The sequence below is a fragment of the Amblyraja radiata genome, chromosome 35 (assembly GCF_010909765.2).
Source record: "Amblyraja radiata isolate CabotCenter1 chromosome 35, sAmbRad1.1.pri, whole genome shotgun sequence".
Lineage (NCBI taxonomy): Eukaryota > Metazoa > Chordata > Chondrichthyes > Rajiformes > Rajidae > Amblyraja > Amblyraja radiata.
Genome location: NC_045990.1, coordinates 3,568,875 through 3,584,764, shown reverse-complemented (window position 1 = coordinate 3,584,764; position 15,890 = coordinate 3,568,875). Strand labels below are relative to the sequence as shown.

At 41.9% G+C, this 15,890-nt stretch overlaps 1 protein-coding gene across 1 annotated transcript; it reads right to left on the bottom strand.

The window, feature by feature from the left end:
- Nucleotides 1-1,725: 1,725 nt before the first annotated feature.
- LOC116991847 (intercellular adhesion molecule 5-like) lies at nucleotides 1,726-13,695 on the bottom strand. Its single transcript, XM_033050824.1, has 5 exons — nucleotides 13,629-13,695; nucleotides 6,008-6,283; nucleotides 4,172-4,489; nucleotides 2,305-2,595; nucleotides 1,726-1,757 (listed from the first exon to the last, which is right to left on the bottom strand). Exons 1-5 carry the CDS (start codon nucleotides 13,693-13,695, stop codon nucleotides 1,726-1,728), a joined length of 984 nt encoding a protein of 327 aa, XP_032906715.1.
- Nucleotides 13,696-15,890: the final 2,195 nt, after the last annotated feature.

Here is a 15,890-nt window from a genome sequence, read left to right as displayed (position 1 = left end):
ATTAGATGGGGGGTTTAAACAATGGGATGATTTAGGAATTACAAGGATAGAACATCTGTATAGAAAAGGAAAATTTCTTTTATTCCAGGAGTTACAAGATATTTATGGATTGTCTCCACAACATTTGTTTAGGTATTTACAAATTAGAGATTATATTAAATCCAATACACAAGATTATAAAAATAAAGAAGCAGGATTGTTAGATGAACTGTTTAATTTATATCCAAATACAGAAAAATTAATAGCCTATATATATAACATCATTTTGGATAAGGAGAATCCAATAACGGAAGTATATCGTCAAGCATGGGAAAATGAAATGGGATTGGCTATAACAAAAGAAAACTGGGAAGAAAGTCTACAACGAATACACCGGTGTTCATTAAACGCCAGACATATACTGATACAATTTAAAGTATTATATAGGTTACATTATTCGAAAACTAAATTAAATAGTATTTTTCCGAATCTCTCCGCTATTTGTGATAAGTGCAAGAAAGCAGAGGCAAATTTAATACATAGTTTCGTTACATGTCCTAAATTGAATTATTACTGGACAGAAATCTTTAAAGTTATTTCTGAAGTCATCAAAGTTAAATTGGACCCTAACCCAAAGCTAATAATATTTGGAATTCCGGATTTACATCTATCACTTACAGTAAATCAAAGAAATTTCTTTGATTACTGTTTAATAATTGGAAAAAAAATCATATTGAAATTTTGGAAGGGAACATTATCCCCCACAACCAAAATGTGGGCAACAGAGATGATGGAGACGTTACATCTGGAAAGAATTAGATTTGTCCTATTGGACAAGTATAATTCTTTTGAACAGATATGGTCTCCATATATACAGTATTTAGAGAAGTAGCTGTTCTTGGCAACACAGCTCGACGTGCACCCTGCGGGATTTGGTGAGAATAATTCATTTTTATATTGGAATTACATATATGTCTTTATTGATACTATCACTTGTAGTAGTGTTATTAATAATACATATTGTGGTTACTAAAAATGTTTTTTTTTTTTCTTTTTTTTTTTTCGTTTCTCTTTTCTTTCTTATATATAATCAAATTATTATTTAATCACTCTCTTAATGATTTATTCTTTCTCTATTCTTTCTCTATCATTATTTCTAAAAAAACAGTAGATAAGTATTACTAGTGTTTTACTTAATGCAAATTGAATTAATTTGATATAAAGTTGTTTGAAGCATTGTAATTGATTACCTTTAATAAAAAAATATATTTAAAAATGTAGAATAGATCAGAATGTAGAATAGGAGAAGGTGACCACAAAGCAAACAGAGACAAAATGTCATCGGGGAGACTGGTGGGAGAACTGGGAAGGGGGAGGGATGGAGAGAGAGGGAGAGCAAGGGTTACTTGAAGTTAGAGAATTCAATGTTCATACAGCTGGGGTGTAATCTGCCCAAGCCAAATATGAGGAGCTGTTCCTCCAATTATGTTGGGCCTCACTGTGACAATGGAGGAGGCCCAGGACAGAAAGGTTGGTGTGGGAATGGGAGGGGATTTATAGTGTTTAGCATCTCAACCCTGGCTGGTAACAAGCCAGAAGCTTTTATGTCACTTCAGGGAACTCTTTGCTTTCAAAACAATGGTAAATAGTCCACTGATTTAATTCCTGGGCGTAAGGAAGGTACTACAATATTTCTCCTTGATGTAAATGTTATGCATCTACATTCAGTTTGTATCTCTGATAAATTCAGTTGCCGGTAGCTGCCCCTGTAACAGGATCTACATTAAAAACAGACAAAATAAGAGCAGGGCTTTATCACACACTCCAACGAGGCAGCTCTTGAATGAAGAAGGGTCTTGACCCTAAATGCCACCCATACCTTTTATCCAGAGATGCTGCCTGTCCCGCTGGGTTACTCCAACATTTTGTGTCTATCTTCCATTAATAAGAGTGTAGCTGAATCTAGGTGACATCATGTCGCCTTTTCCCCCCTAATTACTGTGGTTTCTGTACAGGCCGGTTAAAGTTTTGTGACTCTCCTGTACCAAATGTCCCCTTGCAATGATTTCCCACAGGTGGAAAGGGATCTTTAACAGCTGCCAGAGGAGGTAGTTGAGGCAGGGACTATCCCAATGTTTAAGAAACTAGTTACACAATTACATGGATAGGACAGGTTTACATGAATATGGGCCAAACGTGGGCAGGTGGGATGAGTGTAGCTGGGACATGTTGGCCGGTGTGGGAAAGTTGGGCTGAAGCTGTTTCCACGCTGTATGACTATGACTATGATATCAATCATAATCTCCGGTTATCCAGCATGCTTACCGTACACCTCAATGGCAATGTTGTGACTCCTTGTTAGATTTAATGGATAATCCTCAAAATCTGCTCTGCAGGTGAGTTTAATCAGTCCCGTGTCTTGCGGTGTCCATGTTGTTGCCCAGATATCGTGGGATGCTGACGTCTTTGTAACTGACTTCAGTTCTTCTTCATTGTGAAACCATGTTACAATCAAGTTCTCAGCTGGATAGACATTTTGGACCTCACATTCCAACGTGGCCTCCTCATTCACTTCAATGGGCTTTCTGTTGAGGATTCTAGGAGGCTTTGGAAAAGCTGGAAATACACACAAGGAATTCACTGCTTATTAGTTTTCTGTAGACAATGGAACTAATGGAAAACAGACCAATACTGGCATTGCATTGAACGCACAAATAGGAGTTCACCACACCCGAGTCAGAATCTGGATGTCCCGTAATTTAGTTTAGTTCAGAGATACAGCGCAGAAACAGGCCCTTTGGCCCACTGAGTCCACGCCAACCGGCACACTAATGCTATCCTATACACACTAGGGACAATTACAATTGTACCGAGCCAATTAACCTACAATTCTGTATGGCTTTGGAGTGTGAGTGGAAAACGGAGATCCCAGATGAAATCTACACAGGTCACGGGGAGAACGTGCAAACTCCATACAGTCAGCACCATTAGTCAGGATGGAACTCAGGTCTCGGGCGCTGCAAGGCAGTTGCTCTACCGCTGTGCCACACAAATTTGTTATTTAAATATACTTCTCCTATGCTTCTGGCATCATGAGGATCTAACTCTGCTTTGAGCTCCAGCCACGCACCAACATAGCACGACACAAAGTGCTGGAGTATCTCAACGGGTCAGGCAGCCTTTCTGGAGAACACGCATAGGTGATCTTTCACAACCCCTTCCATGCTCTCCAGAGATGCTACCTGGCCCACTGAGATACTCTAGCACTTTGTATAAACCAGCATCTGCAGTTTCTTGTTTCTACTGTGCCCAGATAGGTTCAGTAACTGTTGTAAGGAACAATCCCCGGAGCACTCTAGAAGTTATAATGAGGTGGGGGGGAGGTTGCTTGGCACAGCGGTAGAGTTGTGGCCTTACAGCGCCTGAGACATGGGTTTGATCCTGACTATGCGTGCGGTTTGTACATATTTTGTACGTTCTCCCCATGATCTGCGTGAGTTTTCTCCGTTTTCCTCCCACACTCCAAAGATGTGCAGGTTTGTAAGTTAATTGACTTGGTAAAAATTGTAAATCTACCCTAGTGAGTAGGATAGTGTTAGTGTGCGGGGATCGCTGGTCGGCGTGGACACGGTGGGCCGAAGGGCCTGTCTCCACGCTGTATCGCTAAACTAAACTCTACTAAACAATGCAGAAACACACATTGTGTTAACGTGTTCTGCAGAGTTGACATTGCAGACACGGTAAACTCAACTTAAAGTGCTTGTTCTGTGGATAACTCATCTCTCCTGGTTTAGTGTCTGTAAATGTGTCAGCAGACAGCACGGTGGCACAGGGGTAGATACTGCCTTACAGCACCAAAGACCAGGGATCAATCCTGACTAAGGGTGCTATCTGTAGAGTTTGTACATTCTCCCCGTGACCTGTGTGGGTTTTATGCAGGAGCTCTGGCTTCCTCCCATACTTCAAAGACATGCAAGTTTTGTCGGCTAATTGGCGTGTTACAATTATAAATTGTCCATAGTGTGTAGGATAGTGTTGGTGTGGGGGGATCACTGGTTGGCACAGACTCGGTGGGCCAAACGACCTGTTTCCACGCTGTATATCTAAACTAAACTTTACAAAATGCAACTATCAGTTTGTTTCAGCTTAGTCTTGAGCAGAGGAGAGCAATTATTGTTCAAGTGGAACTCACAGTAGGTTTGCAGAGTCACGGAGGAGGATTTGATTTCTTTTGTGGTAATTGTGTCCAAGTCCAGCTCTGCCAAGCATGTGTACACTTGTCCATCATCAGCCTTGCTTGCATTGAGATTGAGGATATTGACCAACGGAATCAGATTGTCTGGAAACTTTGCTGGTTCCGTTGGGTTAACTGACTTCACAACTTTGTTCCCTCTGAGCCACTTGAGATGGAGCTTGTTGTTTGGATACACTCTTGGACCGGTGCAATGCAGCTGATATGTTTTGTTAATTTCCATCACTTCTGGATGTGGAGCAATGACAAGATCTCGATCTGTTGAAGGAGAATCATGTTAATAAAATTCACTGAAATAATGAACCTGAATAGTATGTGTCCCACCTCACCTCATATTCACCGATTATTCAAGTGATATACACACAGCATGAATGTATATATGTTCTTCAATATTTAGGGTGGCACAGTGGTAGAGTTGCTGCCTTACAGCACCTGAGACCCGGGTTTGATCTAGATTACAGCTGCTGTCTGTACGGAGTTTGTAAGTTCTCCCCATGACCACATTAGTTTTCTCCGATATCTTTGGTTTCCTCCCACATTCTAAAGAGGTACAGGTTTGGAGGTTAATTGGCTTGGTGTAAGTGTAATTGTCCCGAGTGTGTGTAGGATAGTGTTAGTGTGCAGGGATCGCTGGTCCTTGCGTACTTGGTAGGCCGAAGGGCCTGTTTCCGCACTGCACCTCTAAACTGAACTAAACAAATCTAAATTGTAAGCAAGAACTTAAATGTTCTCTCCCCACAGATGCTGGTTGGACTGCTGTGTTTCCAGTATTTCAGATTTAGTTTAATTCAGAGATGCAGCATGGAAACAGGCCCTTCAGCTTACTGACTCCACGCCGACCATCAATCACCCGTTCATACGAGTTCTACGTCATCCCACTTTCTCATCCACTCCCTACACAATAATGGCAATTTACAGAGGCCAATTAACCCATTTATTCTACATTACATACTACATTATTTATTCTACATTTTCCTTGCTCTCCATTCCCCTTGTCCCGTTTCACACCTTTCACTTCCTTATCTATGTATCTCTCTCTCCCCTGTCATCAGTCTGAAGAAGAGACTCAACCCGAAACGTCACCCATTCCTTCTCTGCAGAGATACTGCCTGTTCCGCTGACTTACTCCAGCATTTTGTGTCTATCTTCAGTTTAAACCAGCATCTACAGTTCCTTCTTACACATTCAGAGTTTGAGTTTAGTTTATTGTCACGTGTACCAAAGTACAGATTTATTGTCACGTGTAACAAAGTACAGAGAGAAGCATTTGTTCTCTGCTGACTAGTCACCGGAAAGACTATACATGATATTCTGCAATGTTACCTGTGTAACTAAGTAATTAACATTTTAGAATAAGAGTTTTCGCTTATTATACACTGTGATCACAAGTTTTCAAGGCTTTTTGTTTAGTTTAGTTTAGGGAAACAGGCTCTTCAGTCCGCGCCGATCAATGATCCCTGCACACTAGCACTATCCTACACACACTAGGGACAATTTACAGTTTTACCGAAGCCAATTAACCTACAAACCTGGAGTGTGGAAGGAAACCGGAGCACCCGGAGAAACCCCATGCAGGTTACGGGGAAAACCTACAAACTCGTAGTCAGGATGGAATCCATGTCTCTGGCGCTGTAAGGCAGCGACTCTACTGCTGCGCCACTGTGCTGTCCGGTTCTGCGTATTATTCTGCTATCAAATGGTTATAGAGTGATACAGAGTGGAAACAGGCCCTTCGGCCCAACGCCTATGCCGGTTAGAATAAGAAATTACACTTACTGTACACAATGATCACTGTTTTGTTCTCAACCTGAGTATTGTTTTCAGATTTGCACGTTACACTGCAAACCATTGGTAAATCCCACCTCATCACAGTTGGGAATTGGCATGTGATCGAGTTGTTAACTTTATTGCAGTATTCAATTAGCCCTGGTTTTAGTTCCATTTCCATAATAGGATCTAAACATGTGGTTCTGCAGGTCACATTCAAAGAGCCCCCGATTTCCACAGCCAGAGTGTCTGTGTTTATCCGAACCTCAGGTCCATTCCCTTTAGCTGTCAGAGAAAAAACAAAACATCACAATAAGTACAGAGATACAGAATCCATTTAAACAAAGGGCAAAATCAGGGTAATTGCTTGATCTAAAAGAGTCATTTCAAATTACTCACAAACCATTAACATACATTACATACTCTGATGACACTGTGATCATGGACACCACCAACTCACAGGGACAGTTATGTCTGAGATGGACATTTTTGCAGAGTGGTGTAGGCAGAACTACCTTGACCTTAATACCTCCAAAACAAAGGAGTTGGTTGTTGACTTCCGTAAAGGTCCTTCCATCATCCCCACTCTGTTAGTCAACAACCAGCTAATAGAAAGGGTCGAGACACCTTGGGACAATAATTGATCACAAACTCACCTTCCAACTAAATAGTGAAACTATCTTTTCTAAGTGTCAGCAGCGCCTCTTTTTACTGAGGAAACTCCACAGACTTCAGGTTCACCAGTCAGTCCTGACAGCTTTTTACAAATGTTTCATTGAATCAGTGATAAACTTCAATATGTCAGCCTGGTTTGGGTCACTATCCAACATCCATCGCAACCCACTAAACAAAATCATATCAATGAGCAGTAAAATAATCGGACTGGAGCAGGAACCATTGATCAGCATTTACAATAGAAGGGCTAAACTAAAAGGAACACAAATAGCCTCAGACACCACTCACTCACTGCACAGCCAATACAGTCTTCTACCCTCAGGCCAGAGATACAGGTCACTCACATTCAGAGCCATGTCGAGTTTTGTGCATACATCAATTAGACTGATGAATAGTTGATCTAATTAGTTATTCATTTATCTATATATACATTTTTAACATTATTTTAATGTTTTTATTGCCTATTCTTCATGTATTGTGCTTTGCAAGTTTTACCTACTGACCACTGTTGGACTGCTGGTATGTGATGTGTGTGGTATATTGTGTTGTGTTGTTGGGTATGTGAACAGGGTATGTTCCCGATGTTGGGGAAGTCCAGAACAAGGGGTCACAGTTTAAGGATAAGGGGGAAATCTTTTAGGACCGAGATGAGGAAAACATTTATTGTCACGTGTACCGAGGTACAGTGAAAAGCTTTTGTGTTGCGTGTTATCCAGTCAGCAGAAAGGCAATACATGATTACAATCAATTCATTTAATCCATTTGACCCTTTGAGTTTATCCCATTCAACAAAATCATGGCTGACCATGTACCTCGGCATCATTTCTTACATTATCCCATATCCACGGACTCTGTTAAGATTCAGAAATGTATGTGGCAAATGAATGAATGTAATGACTGAACCTGCACCTTCTTAAGGGGTTGGACAGGCTAGATGCAGGAAGATTGTTCCCGATGTTGGGGAAGTCCAGAACAAGGGGTCACAGTTTAAGGATAAGGGGGAAATTTTTTAGGACCGCGGTGAGGAAAACATTTGTCACACAGAGAGTGGTGAATCTCTGGAATTCTCTGCCACAGAAGGTAGTTGAGGCCAGTTCATTGGCTATATTTAAGAGGGAGTTAGATGTGGAACTTGTGGCTAAAGGGATCAGGGGGTATGGAGAGAAGACAGGTACAGGATACTGAGTTGGATGATCAGCCATGATCATATTGAATGGCCGAATGGCCTACTCCTGCATCTATTTTCTATGCTTCTATGCTTCTATTCCCATCACAGTAAACCAGCATCTGCAGTTCCTTCCTTCACAGTAACCCCCCCCCCCACCACACACACACCCCTCTACTCCTGCCTCTCATCATAGACCTCCCACATTCCCATCACTGTAACCCCCTCCCTACCCAGTCTCCCGTCACAATTGTTCCCCATCATAGTTCATACCTTCATAAGCTCTAGAAGCAGAATTAGACCCATCAAGTCTACTCCGCCAATCAATCTTTGCTGATCTATCTCTTCCTCTCAATCTTTGCTGATCTATCTTTCATTCTCCTGCCTTTTCCCCATAACCCCTGACACCCGTACGAATCGAGTATCTGTCATTCTCTGTAAAAATATTACCCTCCACAATAATGAATTCCACAGTTTCACCACCCTCTGACTGAAGAAATTCCTCCTTATCTCCTTTTTAAAGGTACGTCCTTTAATTCTGAGGCTATGGCCTCTGGTCCTAGACTTCTTCCACTAGTGGAAACATCCTCTCCACATCCACACTATCCAGCCTCTGCAAAAGTCATAGATAGGTTTCTTGAACTGCTTGAAGGTAGATAGAAACGCAGGAGAAACTCAGCGGGTGAGGCAGCATCTATGGAGCGAAGGAATAGGTGACGTTTCGTGTCGAGACCCTTCTTCAGACCTGAAACATCACCTAGTCCTTCACTCCATAGATGCTGCCTGACTCACTGAGTTTCTCCAGCATTTTTATCTACCTTCGATTTTTCCAGCATCTGCAGTGCCTTCTTGAACGGCTTTAGATCATTTGACAAATGCTGAAGACTTGGACATCACCTGGGATTAGCCTTCATGGTTCATTCACAGGGAACACATATATCACCTTTGGTGCACTGTCCTCTACACTCTTTCTGTGAATTCTGTGACGGCAATGGCATATTAATCTAGCATAGTCACTTTCTGGAAGGAATCATTCCGCTTCAGTAGGAAGGAACTGCAGATGCTGGATCAGTCTGAAGAAGGGTCTCGACCAGAAATGTCACCCATTCCTTCTCTCCAGAGATGCTGCCTGTCCCGCTGAGTTACTCCAGTATTTTGTGTCTACCTTATGCTTCAGTTTGTGTTTGTAAGCACAGAGTAGAATCACATTACAATATTTCAGAGGAAATGAGTCAGTTAAACTTCACCTCCAACTGTGACTTCCTGATTGCCCTTCACTGTTTCTAGTCCTGGCACAGCCCTCGTGACCATGCTCCCCGACCAAACAAAGCAGATTGAAAAGGCAAACCTTTGTTTTAGCTACTGTCGTGAACACACAAAACACCATCATCTGCTGTTAGCGACCATATCTGTACATTATCCCAAGATATGTCATGGAGGGTGTGAGCTGTATTCTCCAAAATGCTCTATAGTTTGAGGAGCTTCCAACTAACCTAAACTAAACTAAATTAAACTTTAGGATTTTGTGGCCTTTGCAGTATTGCAAAGCCTTTCACCAAAGCCACTAATGATGTTAGGTCAGCCTGTGGCAAAGATTGAAACAAGTCTTTGTCACAGCTAACCACAATATCCTCTTCCAAAATAGACTATGCATCCAAAACTGATTGTAGTTCACTCGGTTTCATTGTGGACAATTCAATTATAGAAAAAAAACACATCAGAGCAACTTATATCTAATTGTTTGTTTCAGAATCACTGGCTATGGTCAACATGACACAGTCCAACAGCAAGCAACAAAGAGTGAAGCCCAACGCAAATTGGACGAACAGCACCTCATATTTTGCTTGGGCAGCTTACAGCCCAGAAATATGAATATTGACTTCTCTAACTTCCAGTAACCCTTGCTTTCCCTCTCTCTCCACCCCACCCCCATCCTAGTTCTCCGACCATGATTCCTTCCAGAAAGTGGCTATCCTAGTTTGACTGTCCTCCTGATTAAATTTTACACTGTATGTTTCGTTGTCACTTTCCTCTAGCTAACAATGATCTATTCTACATTTTCCATGAACTTCATCCCTATTGATCTTTAGTTTTCACAACTTTCCCCTCCATTTCTGATTCCCTCTTCCCTGACTTTCAGTCTGAAGAAGAGTCTCGACCCAAAATGTCACCCATTCCTACTATCCAGAAATGATGCCTGTCCTGCTGGGTTACTCCAGCATTTTGTGCCTATCTTAAAAACTAAAGATAGCATGTACTATGGTGATATGGAGCTCTGCCTTGTAAAAACACTTCTGATGACATCTCCATTGTCAAACTGTTTATTCTATATTCAACACTCGCTAAACAGAAACTTCCTTTATTTGAACACTGGGAAGAATTAAGAATCACCTCAGACTCTAACACTGACTCCATTTCCTGGAGTTATATAATTTGTATATAAATATGTTTTGCTGGTTTGTGATATAATAGTAAGATTAAACGAGAACTTACCAGTTTGAAGTTTGATCTGTATTTTATGAGGAGTTACGATGAGGGATTACGTGAAGAACCCGCTCAGTGCGCAGGCGGGCATACTTCCAAGCAGCGGTGTGGAATCACAGATAGACACAGTTATTTGAAGTAAACATAGTAAAGATAAGGAGACATCAATTTATTAGTTTGATCCATATAATGAGGGTGGGAGCGGAGGGCACGTAATCCCTCATCGTAACTCCTCATAAAATACAGATCAAACTTCAAACTGGTAAGTTCTCGTTTAATCTTACTATTTTACTTTGGAGTCACGTGAGTGACTACGTGAAGACTTCAAAGCTCTGTGATTTCAAACCGTGTAACAGTTTTATTTCACTCACTGCCGAAGTTCTTGAGGGAGGAAGTATTATCGTAATCAACCAATGAATCTATTTGTAGAAAAACACAATGGTATTTTTTAAACAATAACAACAAAGAATTAGATTGCTCCCCTGGGCTTAAATTAAATATTTGCAGTCCGTAATCTTGCTGCAAATAAAACAGGTTTTGCCAACGGCTTTTTATAAAATTTCTGAACGGTCTTTTCCCCCCACCATCCTGCTGTAGCCAGGATGTGGTCTATAGGCATGTCCATTCTTTTAGCCGTCGACATGGATGCTGCCCTGGTGGAATAAAATTTGTACATGTTAGTGTTTATCCCAGCAGTTTTTGGCACCTGCTTGAGCCATCTCGCAATGGTTTGGCTCGTCACCCGACCATAAGGTTTTTATGACTGACCCACAAGGCTTTTCATCTCTCTCGAATATTTTGGTTGTGTCTATGTAGGATAGTAGGTGGGTCATGGCACATAACCGTGGTTCTGGTGGGTAAGCCCGGAATTCCACGACTGGATTAGGTGTTTCTGGTCTGCTCTGTTTGATCAGTCGCTGGATAACGACAGATCTGGTCTGGAGCTGTGATCATGTTGTCCAGTCGCAATAGGTGTAGTGACTGGACCCTCTGTGCAGATACAAGTGCCATCACCATGAGTGTTTTGAGCATAGATTGTTCTAGGTTAAGGGGTCTGGCTGGTGGCCATCCCCTGAGGTATGTCAGGACCACACTGACATCCCATGTATGGGTGTACCTTGGTCTAGGGGTTAGAGTTGTAAATACCCTTCATTAGTTTGACCACCAGCAGATGGGACCCCATTGCCTGTTGTCCTGGAGCTGGTTTTAAATAGACAGGCATGGCTCTTCTAGCCGTGTTGATGGCTCTGTAGCTGAGTCCTTCATCGTGGTGAAGGTTCGCCAGGAATTCCAGTACGTTGGTAACTGTAGCGGTTGAGTAGGTGGTCCCTTTATCCAAGCAGTACTTCTCCCATTTATTGATGCTGGACAAGTGCTGTTTTTCAGTGGATGTTCGAAGGGATGCTGACATGGTGTCGATGGTTTGTTCTGATAATCCCAGTCCCAGAAGTGGTTTGTGCAGAATCTGCAACCCAGGAGTTTGATTTTCATGGCACGGGTGGCTTGTGCCCGACACTGGGTGTAAATAACTCTGGGTCACTGGGGATACCATCGGAGTTTCAACAACCATGTCATGGAGTTTTGGGAACCATGGCTGTGTAGGCCAGTCGGGTACTATCAAAATACCTGAAGCAGAGTCTTTGACTCTGACATGGGGGGGAGTGCAGGGGAGAGATATGTTTAAGTTTTGCCTTCCATCACAGTGAGGAGGACTCACTGTGATGGATGTTTATGTGAATTGAATTGTGTTGGTGTGTGTCTTGGTTCTTTTTTTGTATGGCTGCAGAAACCAAATTTCGTTTGAACCTCATGTGAGGTTCAAATGACAATAAAAGGTATTGTAGGTATTGTATTGTATTGTATTTGTATTGTGCGTAGTCCCCAACTGATGAGGCACAAGGGAGGAAATGCATAGAAGAAGAATTTCTCCAATCCAGCGCGAACGCATCTACCGCTGCTGCCTCAGGGTCTGGTTCCCAAGCGACATACATAGGTATCTGGTGATTTAGCCTTGATGCAAATAAATCGATATCTGGCGTGCCATATTGCATGATAACTTTGCAAATTATTTGGGGTTTAACATCCATTGTCATTAAATTTACGTGACCTGGTGTCTGCCACTGTATTTAGCTTACCTGGCAGGTAAGTTACTGATAGCCAAATATGTCTTTCGACACACCATTGCCAAATTGTGTTGACCAACTTGTCGCATGATAACGATTTTAGGGCGCCCATATGGTTAACGTAGGCTGCCACCGTAGTATTATCTATTTGTGACCGTACATGCAAGTGATGCATATTTGTGCATATGCTTTTGAACCATAAAATTATGCCAAACATTTTGCCCACCACTGTAGTTATGATATTGCTTCAGTGGGTGACTTCAATGACACGATCATAATGACCTGTATGTCGTTTTGGTGCCTGTACCTTTGCTCTTTGTAAGTTTTGACAGTGCAAAGGTCTGAATTGTGTAGCCGGAAATGCTGCTACCATATTCCCAATTACTCTGTTACTTGTCGAATAGTTGGGAGTACGTGGACCATTAATTGTTGCTTGATTGTGCCAATTCAACTGTTTTGTCTCTTGGCAAAGTTACAGTCACGTAGACTGAATTAATTGTGAAGCCCAAGTAGTCCATGATTGTGGATGGCTTCAACCTAGATTTATCTGGATGTAAGACAATCCCAGGGTTTCGAATAACTGTTTGGTAGCTGATACAGCTAACATAGTCAATTCCATGGTCTTGCCTATTTTCCCATTGGGTAACGCTTTAAATTGCCATAGCTGCCCCATCCAGGTAAATTTCTGGTATCTGCGACGATCCTTGTGAATGGTACTAAATTAGTAAACATCTTTAAGATCAATGCTTGCCATGAAGTATTCTTTGGAAATTAGTTGTTTGGCAGTAACAACCGTTTCCATTTTGAAATGTATATACTTAACAACCATATTTAGTGAAGTTAAGTCAATGATGATGCGACATCCACCATCTTTTTTGGTTTAGTGACGAATATTTGATACGAATTCCAAGGGTTCATGTTTCCCATGATACCCTTTGTAATTAGTCTCACCAGTACAGCTTGTCCCTCTCGTTTCTTTAACGGAGAGGGAAAATACCCTCTGGGGTAAATGTTGAACTGGTGTCAATTTTTCTAGTATGAATTGTATTTTGTATCCACTAAGCCATTGAGTATATACTGATCACTTGTGATAGACTCCCGTGCTTCTTAAAACAGGTGTAATCTCCCCTGTTAGTATTAAGCCCCTATTTTGTATACGTTGGTAGGAACCAGACCCACCTACCTCCATGGTTATTCGTACTGACAATAATCGAGTCGCTGTTCCATTTATTGAGATGGTTCACTACCATTGTTGTCAGCTGTGAGCAACTAACTCTGACATATCTCTTATCCTTACACCAGGAGGAAACAATTGAAGCTACCTCTTACCTGATTCTTCCCACGTGGTGTCTTTGATGATCCTCCTGCCTCCAACATTAGGACCTCTCTCCTAATTGGATGGATAGGACAAGTTTGGAGGGTTACGGGCAAAATGCAGGCAGGTGGGATGAGTGTAGCTGGGATATGTTGGCCGGTGTGGGCAAGTTGGGCCGAAGGGCCTGTTTCCACACTGTATCAGTCTATGACTCTAAATCCTTCCTTTAGTGTGGTGACCAGAACTGTATCTAGCACACCAGCTGTGATACAGTTAGGGAACTTGGGATGATGAGACATTAGATGTTTAGTTAAAATGAAAAAAGAAAATGAAAAGGTTCAGGAAGCTGAAAACAGACAAGGCCCATAAGGATTACAAATGGCGCAGAAAATATTTTAAGTACTTTGGGTGGCAAGGTAGCACAGCGATAGAGTTGCTGCCTCACAGCGCCAGAGATCTGGGTTCGATCCTGACTATGGGTGCTGTCTGTGGGCTAATACGGGCTAATAATGGGAAAAAAGCTCATACTTAAATTCTGGAAAAATGCGCCCACACCAACAATAAAAATGTGGATATCAAATATGTTTGAAACATTACATCTGGAAGAGATGAGATTCCTCTTAGCAGATAAAGCAAACCAATTCCAAAAGACGTGGTCTACGTTTATGGACCTATTACAAGCATGAGGTGCAATAGTAATTTTTAAAATAAATAAATAAATAAATGGTATCAGGACCTGGCATTGGGAGATAAAACAACAAAAACAGACTTGGTTGGTAGTCTTTCTGCGGAGTTTAATGTTATAATAGAGCGATTGTCATTACTTTCTTTTTCTTTCTTTTCTAGGGTCTACTTTCTTACTTTACTTCCTTCTCTAACTTCTTTTCTAAGGGGCTTTCTTTTCCCAACACTCTCCTGCACTTCACAACTCTTGCGCACCTTCTTTACTTTCCTTACTTCTATCTTTTTCTTAAAGCTTTAAAAAAAAAAAAAAAATGAAGCGGTACAAAAAATGTATTAAGATATATGTGTTGTGTGTTATTGTAATTTACCGTACTTCTAATAAAAATAATAAAAAAAAAAAAAGAGTTGCTGCCTCACAGCGCCAGAGATCTGGGTTCGATCCTGACTATGGGTGCTGTCTGTGCGGAGTTTGTACGTTCTTCCTGTGACCATGTGGATTTTCTCCAGGTGCTCTAGTTCCCTCCCACACTCCAAAGATATGCAAAGACATGCAGGTTTGTAGGTTAATTGGCTTCTCCGAATTATCCCTATAGTGTGAGATGCATTGAGATAACATCCGTAAGTGGGATAACTTGGAACTAGTGTGCCGGTGATCAATGGTGGACTCGATGGGCTGGAGGGCCTATTTCCACATTGTATCTCTAGACTCTAAAGAAACTGGGAGTTATAAAGAGGCCAATAATAGTTGTAGACAAGTAGGATTAACACGTATCCCTTCATCTTCTTGTGTTTGAGGTAGCAGAGGTTATGTAACGCCCTGCAGGCGCTGTAGCCAGTTCAATGTGCTGTTGTCGAGGGCCGTGAGATCTACCCCTCCACCAGGGGGGCGGAGGACAGCGCAGTCGAAAATGACGTGCTGCGCTGTTTGCTGGTCTGTTCCACACATGCAGGCTGCTGATGAACACAGCTCCCAGGAGTATCCCAATGCAGAGGGTTGGCAGGGGAAAGGTAGGTTCACTCAAGTTCAAAGGAAGAAATGTACGTGTGGTGCCAGAGGAAGTGGGTGAGGTTATTTAGGAGTACTTTGCATCAGCATTTCACCAAGCAGAAGGATATGGATGATAGTGAGATTAGGGTGGGGAATCTTTATATAGACACGCAGCTTGGAAACATGCCACAGCCTCACAGTGAGACTTCAACTCCATTAGCCAAAAGATATAGTGTGCGGGTGATCAATGGTCGGCGAGGACTCGATGGGCCAAAGGGCCTATTTCCGTGCTGCATCTCCAGTCATACAACATGGAAGCAGGCTCTTTGTCTAACTAATGCATGACAACCAAGATGCCCCATCAATGCTAGTCCTATTTGTCCATGTTTGGCACATATTCCACTAAACTTTCCATATTCAGGTACTCATCCAGTATATTTATATTAAGAAAAATATGT